Consider the following 13,241-nt stretch of genomic DNA (forward strand, 5'->3'; position numbering starts at 1 on the left):
GATGGCGCATGATAGTTCTTCCTGGCTTCCACTAGTTCCTCCCGGGGTTGGAGCGCCTCATCCTTCCCTTGGAAAATGGCGGCCACCACGAGGTCGGCTGTGCACTCGTGGAAGTAGCATTTACGGCATATCATTTAATTAAGCTGTCACACGAAGCCCTCCACCCACACCCACACCTCCCCAAAGGCTGAAAAAGTTTGAAACTTTTCAACTTCCGGTCAAGGAAGCAGGTGGCCAGGTCAGGTCGATCCCTCCTCGCTGGGTCATCAGGTGCATCCCCGAATGAAGCCATTACAGCCGGGGACGGGGACAGGGTCACGCAATCGCCGAGTCCTGGGAACTGCTCGAAGTTCGAGTCGACCCGCAACGGTGAAAAGTGAAAAGCCGTCGCGTCATCGTCGCATCGCACCGCGTCAATGGGAGGCCATATGTCATCATAACGAGCGCCTCGTCCACGTCCGATCAACCCTGCGGCCGACGATGCAACCCTGCTGCAGTGGCATTCCTCAACAGCGCGACGAGTGCAGGGCAAATATTGGAACTGAAACAACAAGGAGGTGAGAGTGAGAGTGAGAGGGTCTCGGCCTCCCCACTCGAGAAATGTAACAAATCGACTTTGACAAAGCTCCGGCTCCGGCTCCGACTCCGACTCCGACCTCAACCTGGGAAATTGCAAACTGTCGCTGGAGGTCCTCTTGTGGGCTGGGTTTGCGGCACTCCATCAACTTCTGAAGAGGCCACTTAACACTCGGTCTCGAGCTTGCTACACGTCACTCACACCAACACATCATTACGCTCCCAGGATATGGAATACATTCGGGATGTATGGAGCGCCTAAAACAAAAGGGGTAGTTAGCGATTTGAATTTTGCAACTGAACAGAAACTGCAACAGGATATTGGCAAACCAATTTTCGAGAGCTTTTGTTCCGCTGAACGACGCGAGTAAGCCACAAAGGATCAACAATGCTCGAGAATTATTTTGTAGAGCCAGCAAGCGAGCCACTCGAGTCGGGTCTGGGGTCTCGGGTCTGGGGTCTCGGAGCTTGGGACTCTCGCCAATTGTATATTAATTTTCAACTGTAACTTTGTGGCAGAAAAATACCCAAATAGCATTCAATAAAACCCTCTCTGGGGACTTTTATGGCCAGCTGTCGCCGACGACAACAAAATCAACTTCAATTTCATTTTCAATCGCCTGATTTCTCGCTTTTTCATCGAAGCCATTTTGTCAAATAAAAGGGATTTAGCCACTAATCCAAAAATGGGACAGAATCAGCCGAAAGCGAGAGAGAGATCTCGGATGTATCTGCGGCTGCCCTAACGAGGCTGCCGTCCAATTGGTGACGATAAAAAATATAAAAAAAAAAAAAAACCTAAATGAGACACAAAGCCAGGGCGCGTGATTTCTGACATCGCAATTGACGACATCACATCCCAGGCACAACAGCTGCCGCAGGAGACAGGGATATCCTAGATGCCGCAGAGAGAGAACGAGAGAGAGGGTGGGGGCTTTCAATTTTCTGCAGGAGATTAGAGCACGAGCATCGGGATGGCCTCACATTTAAGCGCTTACATGGGAACTAATTTCTGAAGTGCCCTCGAACACTTCATAAAATATTTGCATCAGTTTGCGGCAGCGGACGGACGGGCGACAGGCGACAACCCGCTGCGGGGATTAGCACTAAAACAAACATGGCGACAGTCAAACCGAAAAAAACGTATCTAACGGATCGCGTTAGGCAACGCCGTGGCTTGCCGACTGACTCGTCGTTGTCGTCGTCGTCGTCGTCGTCGTGGCTTGTCAGCTTCATTGTGGGTCGTGGACAGTGGCTCCAGATGCGATTGGAATGACTACCAAAACTGTACTTAAAGCTTTCTTCATGTAAGGAGCTTGATCATAGATCTGTGATGGATTATTTACGATAGTCCTCGAGCGTATATAATGTATGATTTATTTTCTGGATACATGATGCATTGCTGTTGGCTTAATTTGATATCTGATAAACTAATATAAAAATCATGAATCATGATATCTTGGTCTTTTGAAGACTCATTCTATTTGACGGCTTTTTTTCTGTGCGAGCCACGACGGTTCGATTGATTTTAAGCCGATTAAATGTATGTCAACGCGATAGTAAGTTGAACATACTCGTAAGCATTTCTTTGCATAAATATTCGTTGGCTCGAAAAATCTTATATGAATTATAAAGAGGAGTAGATGTACAGAGGAACTAGTGGTGGATCCAGTGGGTTCAAGTTTTAGCCATCATCGTTTAGTAGTAACAATCCACTGAAAATCATTCAAAAGAATTCTGAATTCTATTCAAAGCGACCATGGTCCTGGTTCCACTGTGCTTGGGGTGTCTCTGAGGGACTGTTTTCCAGGACTGCCTGCGCGTGCTGCTCTGCGCTGAGCTGCTTAAAAAACGTTGCCCGAGTCCTGTTTACCGTGCGGATCACACTTGAGGGCCGTCGCTGACAAAACGGTTAAGCCCACGTAACGGAAGCGCCGGGCCATGACATGGACATGGACATGGGCTTTGGTGCGGGGTTGCGGGGCTGCGGGGGCTGGCAATTATAATGTGACAATGTCACGTGAACAGCGGCACACATCCTGATGCCCTACGCAGACGGGGCATATGACCCGCTCCGGGGGGAGTGGCCTACTGCGGCAGGGTGCTGGACGAGTCGGAAGTGCCGAATCCATAATTTGTGCGCTCGTTCGTTCAATTTTAATGAGAGTGGGCCGCCCATTCGGACCGGACTCGAGAGGATGGGATGAGAGCGATGAGCAACTGTTTCAACTGGTTCCGGCGGGCACCCTTAGGGGTGGCAGTCCCCTACCAAACCTCTGCATCCCTCCACTCTGCCATTTGCAACCCGCGATTTGTTGCTGCTATGTAAATTGTTACATTATTGTCATAATTCTCAGGCTGGGAAATGGAAAAGCCATCAACACGAAAATGCCTATGACATAATTTGCGCTTTGTTGTGGTTAATTGTCGGTGTTGCATCCACGGGGAGTGAGGCGTTAGGCGTGAGATTAACGACCCACCGCCGGACCAGGCAAAACACAATGCTGCACCAAAGTGCTTCCAGTGCCAGTGCCACTCCAGCTACTGGTTCAAATCCGCTAACGAAGTAAGCCCCGAATGCCGACTAAACGCTGGGAGAATGGAGTTGGTAGTATGAAATATCACTGACCTGAAATGGGGTTACTATAAACTGAGATATGGATTGAAAAATATTCGAAAGATGAGGCAGAGATATGGTAGTAAACTTTCAATTTACCAATGGACGTATTAAACACTAGTTATGGAAGAGATTTGTACTGCAAATATACAAATTTAAATGAAATGAAATAGGAAATCGAATGGAGTCAAATCTGCTAATGGTTTGACTCTGAATTCTTCAATCAGATTCCATTCAAGACATCTAATACCCATCCAAAATAAAGTGGTTTCGATTCGAGTCAAATACTTGTAACCTACAGATTTGAAAGATGGGATTCATTACCTCCAAATAGTTCACTCCGTTTGAAAGAACATGTTCTTCCAATAGTTTTTGTACTTTAGGTTCTGTAGTATCTTACAGAACCATTTCCTATGAAATGTTTTTCATATTTTTGTACTCTCCTGGCTACTCGCATTGGGTATCGATATCCCAGCATCTTGAGGATTCGTCCGAGCCAATTAACTCGACTCCAATGATGTGCGAAATCGCGCAATGCAGAAGCCGCCGCCCGAAAACGTATCGAGGCTCCTACAAAGGACCTCCGATCATCTGTGGATTCTGCAAAGATCTTACGCATCTCTTTGGTCTCTGCTCGAGACCCGGAATAATTGAAACCAATTAGTTGGGAAAAACCTTTTAATTGTGTTTTCAATACCTGGGCGCAAGTAAATATTTTCATAGGCCGGCCAGCAAACAATGAGGCTGCTGAGGACACGCCGATCAGCAGCAGGAGCAGGAGACGGGCAAACAAAAAATGTGAGAACATGGCAATGACCAAAATAATCCTCCTGCTCGGCCAAAAAGAAAGATATATTGTAATGCGTTTTACAAGCGAAAACGGTGAAAAGAAATTGCCAAATAATTGCCAGGAAAAAAGCAGGAAAAAGAGAATCAAGACAAAAAATCAACCGCAGCCATTGTCCGAGGAAGAGAAAGAAAATGAACCGAGTCTTGAGCTCTGAGTCCTGGTTGTAGTCCTGGTCCTGGTCCTCTGCCAACTGTCGATGGCTGTCAAAACTCGTGTGGGCCCGACTTCTGTTCTCCAAACTGTTGCCAAATGTTGCACAGAGCCCAGGAAATATTAACGGAGTCCTCCTTTCTTGTTGATTTATTTACTTTTTGATTCTCAGTGTCTTGGCAGCAGTTAATTGGCCCGTTGTTGTGTCAGTCAGGCTCAAGATCAGCGCCAGAGTAAACAAATTTACACTGCATTATCCTGCATGTGGCAGGGGCAGGGGCAGGGCAGGATTTTCCAACTGCAAGATTGCGACAGTTTGATGCAATCAGGAAATGATTAGCTACAGTTCCTGGGGCGGGGGATACGCTATGGGAATCGAAATGGAAGCCAAACCCGAATTCTCTCGGTCTTTTATTGTGCGCTAAGCCTGTAAACAATAAATAACAAATGCCAGATTCCATTGCCATAATTAGCCAACTATTTTCGGTTTCAAAATACTCCGGTTAATTCTACTCTAAACGTACTCAATGAGCTGATCCGCTCTACATGCTGCTTTAAATTTGTGATTGGCATATCATTACCGCATGCCGGATTCGAGCCACGAATCGCGTGGGTCTGCACTGAGAGAAATCGTGCTTTGCACGAGCGATAAGTATACGGATGGGTACCCTCTGATCTACGACTTTCTCTCAGTGCACAACTTTTGGACCGCAACAAAAAAACAGTGGCAACAGCGGCAGCAGCGGCAGCAGTGGCAACAAACGGTAGGCTAATTAAGCACTTTGAGCCGCCGCCGCCGTCGCCGCCGCCACCGTAGACGTGGCCAACATCTAATCACCTGTGAAAAAGGAGGCGAGGCGAACGAGAGGCCGTCGCAGAAAAACACTTGAGGTTCTCGAGTCGAGTAGAGGTCGCTCGGTCGGTCTCTGTTGAGGTCTAAATATCGAATCGATTACGAGTGAGCACGTCAAGTGGACCCGTACTTTTTTTTAGGAATGTTTTCGGTGGATAATAAGTTACTGCCGTGTCATGAGAGCGGAACTCCAGTCTTCGGTCTTCGGTCTTCGGTCTTCAGTCATTCGGTGGGATATCTATCTGTTTGTTTGTTGTCTGCGTTGTCTGCTGTGTTTATACAATACATCAATTTTTATGAGCTGTCAGATTCTTGCACTTTGACGTTTGACATTGTTCGGGGGGCCCGGTGTCCGGTTACACCGCACAGCGGCCTACAATGGTGTACAATTATCTGGGGGCTCAATGCCCATTTGCTGGCGATTGTTGCCCGATTCTGATTTGTCGCCGCTGCCATTGCAATTAATCGTTCACTTGTTTGCATGTCACTCTCTCGGACAAAATCCGCTGGAGCTGGAGCTGGAGCTGGTGCTGGAACTGGCACTGAAACTGGAGCTGAAACTGTAGCTGATGGCTGATGATGTCTGAGCTGACATTGAAAATGCGATTATACATGGAAATCATAAATTTGTTAATAGCATTTTGTCAGCTCGCTTGGGTAATTAATGTGTAATGTGCGTTAAGTTCATGAATCATTTTTCGCCAATGAATAGATGGCGACATCTATGGCTTGACCTTCTCTTTTGATGAAGTCACGTAGTAGATGTGAGGCCTTTACCTCAAGCTTTGGGTAAGTTGTATCCTCTGTTGAGAGGCTATACAGATTCCTTCCCCGGACTCTCAGCCCGATTCCCCCGCTACAATCCCATGTAGAGCCATATCAGAGCCGAGTTCATTGAGCCGAGCGGCGCCGGACAAGGTCAGTCTTTTGGGGGGCTGTGGAACAACTTTCGAAAACTGCAACTCAGTTGTGGCATGCCACAGTCCAAGGACAAGGGCAGGAAGATGCATAATGGAACGAGGAACAAAGCCAGCAAAAAGCTTCATCAAATCCAGAACGAAGCCTCTAATGAGTCAGTTCCCCGAAACAGTTTTCCTTCGCCACTGCAATCACCATTACCACGTCACGATTTGACGTCATTCTCCAACTGATTTGCATGATCGGAGCTCGGTGATCGGAGATCGGTTCGGAGCCAGTGGAGCCAACGCCCCAGGTCCCCGAATGCGGAAGTCTGCGCTGCAGCAGTGCGAAAACCGCTACGCATGCGCCTGGAAACCCGTTGTTGCACCCGTCGATTGCCCCACCTCAACACACGCACCTACTCCGGTTCCCAGCCCCCCATTGACCTTGATATTGCGGCAGGCTGCAGTGCGGCGGTGCGTGTGGGGGAAACTGGTCCAGCTCTGGACCGGTGGCACTATAAACCACGTTAGTTATGCGGCAATTAAACGGTTGCGCTGCCATGACGTTGACAAGTGCGGGCAAGGCTAAGCCGAGAGTCAAACGGAAAGTGAGACCGGAGAGCGGGGACCGGAGACCGGGGACCGGAGAGCCTTCTCCTGCGAAATTTCAAGCAGATGCGCAATTAGCGGGCACTTACTCGTACATGAAATGGGAACAACCTTCTCGGATTTCACTTTCATTCTGGAATTTTGGTGTTCCGTGATTCTGGGATGTGTAAAAGAGAATGAGAATCGTCTGTCTGACTTTTGACGAATTCTCGCTGACAGGGAGGAGTGTGTGGCAGGGTCAGCTCTATGAGTCAGCTATCAAATCACCATCTCGCCAGGAACCAACCTTCTCCCCACACCAGAATGGGATTATCTATGGATCTTCCGAATGGATCGTATTTCTCAACAAGTTTAGCGAGTTTCGGTTTTGACTCCAGCCAGGATGAGGACGACGACGATGATGATGGAACTGACTGGGGAACCGATAAGCATTTAGCATTAAATTTTCGTTAACCTTCCGCCTGGAGTTTTGACTCGCTCGCTCGCTCGCTCGATTTCAGAAAACGCTCGACTGCATCTTGAATTACAAATAATCGCAATTGTCTGTCTGTCCATTCCGTGCTTTGTTCGGTGGTAGGTCTCTGACTCTCTCTCTCTCTCTGTATGGCAGCTGAAATAATTGAGAGACAACGCGGAATTAAAGGCGAATCCAGATATGGGAAATGTTCTGCTTTGCATCCCATTCCCCCACCCCTACCCCTACCCCTACCCCGCTCCGGCTCCGGCAGGGCGCAACCCTCATTATCATCTGAGCGATTGTGATTAACTCGGCGAAAGTGAAAGCCTGACAAATAGAACTATGAATAGAGATCTATGTATCTCTCACTCCCTTCCTCTCCCATGGTCTATATGTACATATATCTGCCTCTTGCGCACAATCAAAATAAAACTGCAGAATCAACCTCCCTCCCTCCCCTGCTGCCTGAACCCACCGCCCTTCCAGTGTATCCTTGGGTGGCAGTATCGTCGCATCAGGCAAACGCCTCGAAATCGAAATCAAAATCAAAAAGGCAGCCAGCAGCAGCCGAGAAATGTTAAAAGGAGGATGAAAACACTAATGTACAGTGATCACTGGATAGAGTGGATGGGTTCATGTAGTATCAGCTGGAAAATCTTACTATTAGCTCAAATCTTGTAGAGCTTTAGATAGGGTCTAAGTTCTAGTTGGTTGCTACTCTGTTCCGATACTCCGGTACAGTGGAAACCCTTCCTTCCCCCTCGAGTGTGTCCACTGTGGTTCCGTAGTGGCCTGGCAGTTGAAACCCTCCCTTTCGCACCCTCAAGCTAATCCAAAAAATGCTCTCGGCCTCACCTTGGGCTTACTTCCACTTCTCCTTGCTTCCCCCTACCCTTACCCTTGTCGAACCAATTCCCTCCTCCTCTCAGCACCGTCATTCGCTGCTCTTGTTGTTGTTTGTCAACTGATTTAATTTCCTCCTTCTTCTCCGAGTACTCCGCCCAGGCGTTCATTATTCTTCTTTTCCTTCACCTCCTGCTAGTCGAAAGGTATATGGAATAAAAGGTGTGGCTGTCTGAGGGAGAGAGCGAACTGCATAGCTGCTACGAGCGAGCATAACCGAGCGCCCTACCTTTCCGTTGACATATCCTGGGCCTCTTTCTTCTGTGCTTCTCCCTCCTCCTGCTCTCCGCACACTTCCCTTCCCGCTGTGAGAGGGCGTTTACTGTTTTTGGTCACACAAACAAAACCAGCCATGATGACGGTGATTACCATTATGAAGATGATGATGATGATGATGATGATAGGATGGCGGACTTGCAAAAGGGCAAATAACGGTGTAAATGAAAATGTTTCTACTTGAGACCGCGTGCTCTCTCTATCTCGCTCTTTTCCGACCACATGCGGCTGCTTTGTGCCACACAAATGATTCCGAGCGTGTCCCTGCGAGTGTGTGTGTGGAAATTGCTCATTAAAATATTGAAAACCGATTTGCATAGACTTAACTGTTCCCATTCTAGCCCATATCTGAGGTTGTGGCCATACCTCTAAAACCCCTCTTGCACGTGGCACTCGCCACTTGGCCCTCTCTTGGGGGGATTATGCAATGTAGTCCAGTGGGTCTAGTCCACCAAGAGACTAGACTAGACTAGTATACATACATCCCATATGCCATCCATGCCACAATTTCCCTTGGCCAAGCTCTTTCCTGACCTACTGTATGCCATCATAAATTATGATCAAAAATTATGCAAAATGTTCTCAAACAATTCTTTGATTGGATGTGGGCGGGGCGCATGTGGGTGGCCATAAACAAGGCCCGGACAATGCCTGCAATCGGACAAATACAAACACAAGCACAAACACCATAAATAATTGAAGCCAGTCTCTCGGCGAGAGTCAACAAGTCAAAGACATTGCAGCAACCCTGGCTTGCAGTGGTTCTGATTGTTGCCAGGTGGTTATGGCCACGCCACAAAGTCCAGCGATCTAGATATAAATCATTACCGACTTGTATGCAGAAAATGCAAAAAAAAAGAAACATTGGGAAAGAGGGCTGGCCCCATCATCCATCAACAAATCGAACAGTTTTCGAGAGGTATCCTCCATTCCCACAATGATCCCCCAGAGAGGATCTTAGATGTTTGATTGTTCCACCACAGGTTTGGCTTGAAGTGGAACAAGTTTGTTGGCCAAATTAAACGATTGCCCTGAAAATTACATCATGCACCCGCGGCAGCCGCAGCGGCAGCCGCAGCGGCAGCGTCAGCAGAGAGCAGAACCAATTGATAATTCGCTGTTTTCCCTGGCAGCTCCAGTGGCTCTCAGATGGGATGGGAAAACTCTGAAGCTGAAGTGTTTAAATAATTAAAAAATAGTTTTGTCTTGGGCTGTGACTGGAGCTGCAACTGGAGCTGGACCTGGGCTTGGGCTTGGTATAGAAAGAAAAAGTAGACGCTCGAAGCGAAAGAGTACGAAACTGGTAAAACGACTCGGCAACAACGATAACCACGAGCCACACACACATACCACCATACGGACGGTACCAATACCAGCCTCAAAGTTGACTTATTGGAGCACTTAGCTCGATTCTTGTTATTGTTACTGTTACTGTTAACACTCGTAATACCAACACAATTACAGAGGTAACAGCAACAGCAGCAGTAGCAGCAGCAGCAGGGGCTTGGGGCTTGGGGACAGGGGATCGGGGATCGGGGCTTGGAGTGCCTAGGCGGAGTCGGCGGCAGCAGTCAGTCCAAGGTTTCTGCTGCCCCGAACCGCTGATCGGACTATAAAAAGCTTGGGCGGCGCCGTTGCGGAAGGCAGTTTATTGAATAAATCGGTTGTCGTCGGTCCAAGTCCAGTCCCCCACATCCGAGTCCAAAATCCCCTCCTTGCTAACGGACAGCACAGTGTAAAGGCGCGAGTGATACCCCCATTCTCCAACCATTCTGAGAGAAAGAGAGATCTAGAGTGCAGTTTACGCCGTAGCTTATCAAGGATACAGATCCCCAAAAGAAAATTTAACAAAATGTTCCGCTTTGTGAGTTTTGCTTGATTTAATTGGACTTGATTTGAGAGTGTGTGTGATGCTTATGAGAAATATTTGACAGCTCGCCCTGACCACCCTGGTGGCCCTGGCTGCCAGCCAGAACAACTACCACCAGGACCCCAAGACGGCGGCCATCATCAGTGAGCAGAGGTACCTGTCCGGCGACGGGAAATTCGGGGCCGCGTACGAGCAGGAGGATGGCATCAACTTCAAGGAGGAAACCGATTCCGATGGCACCCGCCATGGCAGCTACAGCTACGTGGATCCCTCCGGACAGCGTCGCACCATCTCCTACACGGCAGGCAAGAATGGGTAAGACTGGGCTCATGTTTATTCTCTCCGGGATTCAGACGATCAATCTCGATCTCCCCCTCTCTACCGCAACAGCTTCCAGGCCTCCGGCGACCATCTGCCGCAAGCGCCGCCCGCACCACCGCAGCCCGTGCCCACCGCCGGTTACCAGCCACAGCCGCAGTACCAGCCCCAGCAGCAGCAGCAGCAGTACCAGGCACCCGCCCCCCAGCACCAGCCGTCCTTCCGCAGCAACGACTACGATGACGGGTCGTACGATCCCCGCTATAACGATCCCAGCTTCGGCCAGAACCAGCAGACTTATCATCAGCCGGCTCCTCAGCCGCAGTACCGCCCCGCCCCGCAGCCCGCCTACAATCCGGCCCCACAGCAGACGTACCACCAGCCTGCCCCACAGCCGCAGTACCACCAGCCGCAGCAGCAGCCCCAGCAGCAGCCGGCGTATTACACCACGACCACGCCCAACCCCCATCGATTCTCGCCGCCCGGCAAGCTCTCCCTCAACCGCACGCCCGACGGCTTCACCTACTCCTTCAACAAGGTCTAAGGGATCTTATATGGAGACATAGAGATAGTTCTAGATGTTGCATCTTCTTCATTACTCTTTACTCTCTCCTCCCCCCTAACGCCCCAACGCCCCAACGCCCTAAAGCCTTCTTCTGTCACCCCGTTCTTATTCTTGACTTCATCAAAACTCTTGTGTGATATGTTTAAGAGCAAATTGTAAACTATGTATCGTACATCGTACATCGCATCGTACTTCCTATATGCGTATGAGCCGCTCTTCGTTTATTTGTAACTTATAATCCTCCTCAGATCCGATTCCCAGCTCTTATGCTATCATTTCTTACTCTAATCGAAGCTGTCTGTCTAAATGTAGAGCGAAGCAAATAAACTTGTTGCGGTTCGCAGATGTTGAATCGAAATCCAAATCAAAATCAAAATCGAAAATTAAATATTCTGGGCCTTGGGACCTCTGAGCAATTTTTATAGAGAACATAGATATTGTAGATCTGTAAGCGCAATATACATATGATACTGAAATTGATTGAATCTTAATCCTGTTCGTTTCTTAAGTCTTTTGTTCAATTATTTTTAGCAGATTTATCTAAGCACCTCCGGCAGAGAACGCCCACTCCCCAGAGCCCAGAGCCCAGATACTCGTACTCGTACTCGTACTTGTACCACCCCCATGTACCCCCATCGACGACTGCATTACACAACCAACTTTCGAGCATGCAAAACGAGTTCCAGTCCCAATCCCAGTTTCGGTTTCGGTCTCGGTTTCTGTTACGATTCTATGCCAGCAGCAGCCAACACAACAAGGAAAGGCTTTTGGAAACTGGTTTTTGCCCATTTGACAGTAATCTTGGCCAATTGTGCAAAATTCCAATAGAAAATGAAATCAACTTGGCGGCTGTCCCCTGTCCCCACACCCCCATGCTGATCCGGAAAACTATGCACAGTCGGGGAGAAGCTAATGAATGACTAATTCTAGTTCGACTTGTCGGGGCAAAGTGTTCGATTTAGCATGGCCTAATCACACCCACGAGCCCCACCGATAGAGGGTAGTACTGGAGCCATACTTCCCCTCGAACATTGCAGCATAAACATACTTTCCACATCCATTGTTAGGCATTCTTTTGCACCCCTACAAGTATTAGCTCCACTAGCAACAGCAGCAGCTTTCAAGGTCAGTTTTGTTGTGGACTGGTGTCCGGCTCTCTGGTTCGATTGGATTGGCTTTTGCTTCTGGCCTGTGCCTGGGTCTGGCTCTGGCTCTTGCTGGCTTCTGTTGAAATTGTTCAGTCAATTAAGAAAATCAATTTGGTTTCGTTTCTTATTGTATTTTATGGATTTTATTTGTTGTTGTTTTGGTAGTACTTTTTTGCACCCACTTTTGTGGCAATCGCAATCGCGTGGACTACGACTCGGATTCGCTTACTCAATGGCGGATTTTCGTTCGGCTTTTGCGAAAGAGGTAAAAGTCAAGAATGTGCTGGCCATCGCCATCGAATGCCTATGGTATCGGAACAAATCGGAACAGGTGCTTGCAAGGTGTGCTGTCGAGGGTACGGGCCTTTTATGGCTGTTTCTTTATGCACTCGTACTCGTAACTTTAATGAATTATTTAACTCTGAAAAATGGCAAACGTTGAAAGATGCTGGAGGTTACTGTTCTGATGATGTCTGTGGGTGTGAAGAGCTCAATTATTTGATCAATTAAGTGCAAAGTAATTAGCTTTTTAGTCGTCGATTGTAGCTTAATCTGATTTTTATATTCATTCAACATTCAGATTACGAATCATCCACACACCTCGGTTTACCTCGGTTAGATTTGTGTGGAAAGTGGATGGGTGTAAAACTCAGGGGCAAGCGTTTCCGACCCCATAAAGTATATACGTTATATTCTTTAAAAGCATTAATAGTCGAGTCGATATATGTAGTCATGTCTGTCTGTCCGTTTTGCTTGACGCCTACTCCTCAGAGACTACATATGTACATATGTATGTATGTACATATGTATATGAGCGAAACACAACACATATTAATAACGCAGAATCATAGAGAATTACCATATTTAGCATATGGGGGAATCTGCACTTGATCGTTTTATTATTATAGCCAGAAGTAACAAATGAAATTGTAGTGGGTACGCAATGCCCTCCACGCGCTTACTTCCCTCTCTTTCACACACTCTTCATCGTGCGCCGTCTGTCGGAGGGAATCGAGATTTGGTTGCTATGCTGTTATTTTTGAAAAAACTTTTTGCAGAGGTCAGGGTAATTTGTCAAATATCAAACATATTAAAAAGTAAAATGTATAAATTTATAATTAATCATTCAATTTTATTTAGATTGTAC

At 47.8% G+C, this 13,241-nt stretch overlaps 1 protein-coding gene across 1 annotated transcript; it reads left to right on the forward strand.

The window, feature by feature from the left end:
- Positions 1 to 9,808: 9,808 nt before the first annotated feature.
- Cpr100A (Cuticular protein 100A) lies at positions 9,809 to 11,322 on the forward strand. Its single transcript, XM_001357554.4, has 3 exons — positions 9,809 to 10,057; positions 10,128 to 10,378; positions 10,454 to 11,322. The coding sequence occupies exons 1-3, from the start codon at positions 10,046 to 10,048 to the stop codon at positions 10,923 to 10,925; spliced, it is 735 nt and encodes a 244-aa protein (XP_001357591.2). The 5' UTR covers positions 9,809 to 10,045; the 3' UTR covers positions 10,926 to 11,322.
- Positions 11,323 to 13,241: the final 1,919 nt, after the last annotated feature.

Source organism: Drosophila pseudoobscura, chromosome 2, assembly GCF_009870125.1.
Source record: "Drosophila pseudoobscura strain MV-25-SWS-2005 chromosome 2, UCI_Dpse_MV25, whole genome shotgun sequence".
Lineage (NCBI taxonomy): Eukaryota > Metazoa > Arthropoda > Insecta > Diptera > Drosophilidae > Drosophila > Drosophila pseudoobscura.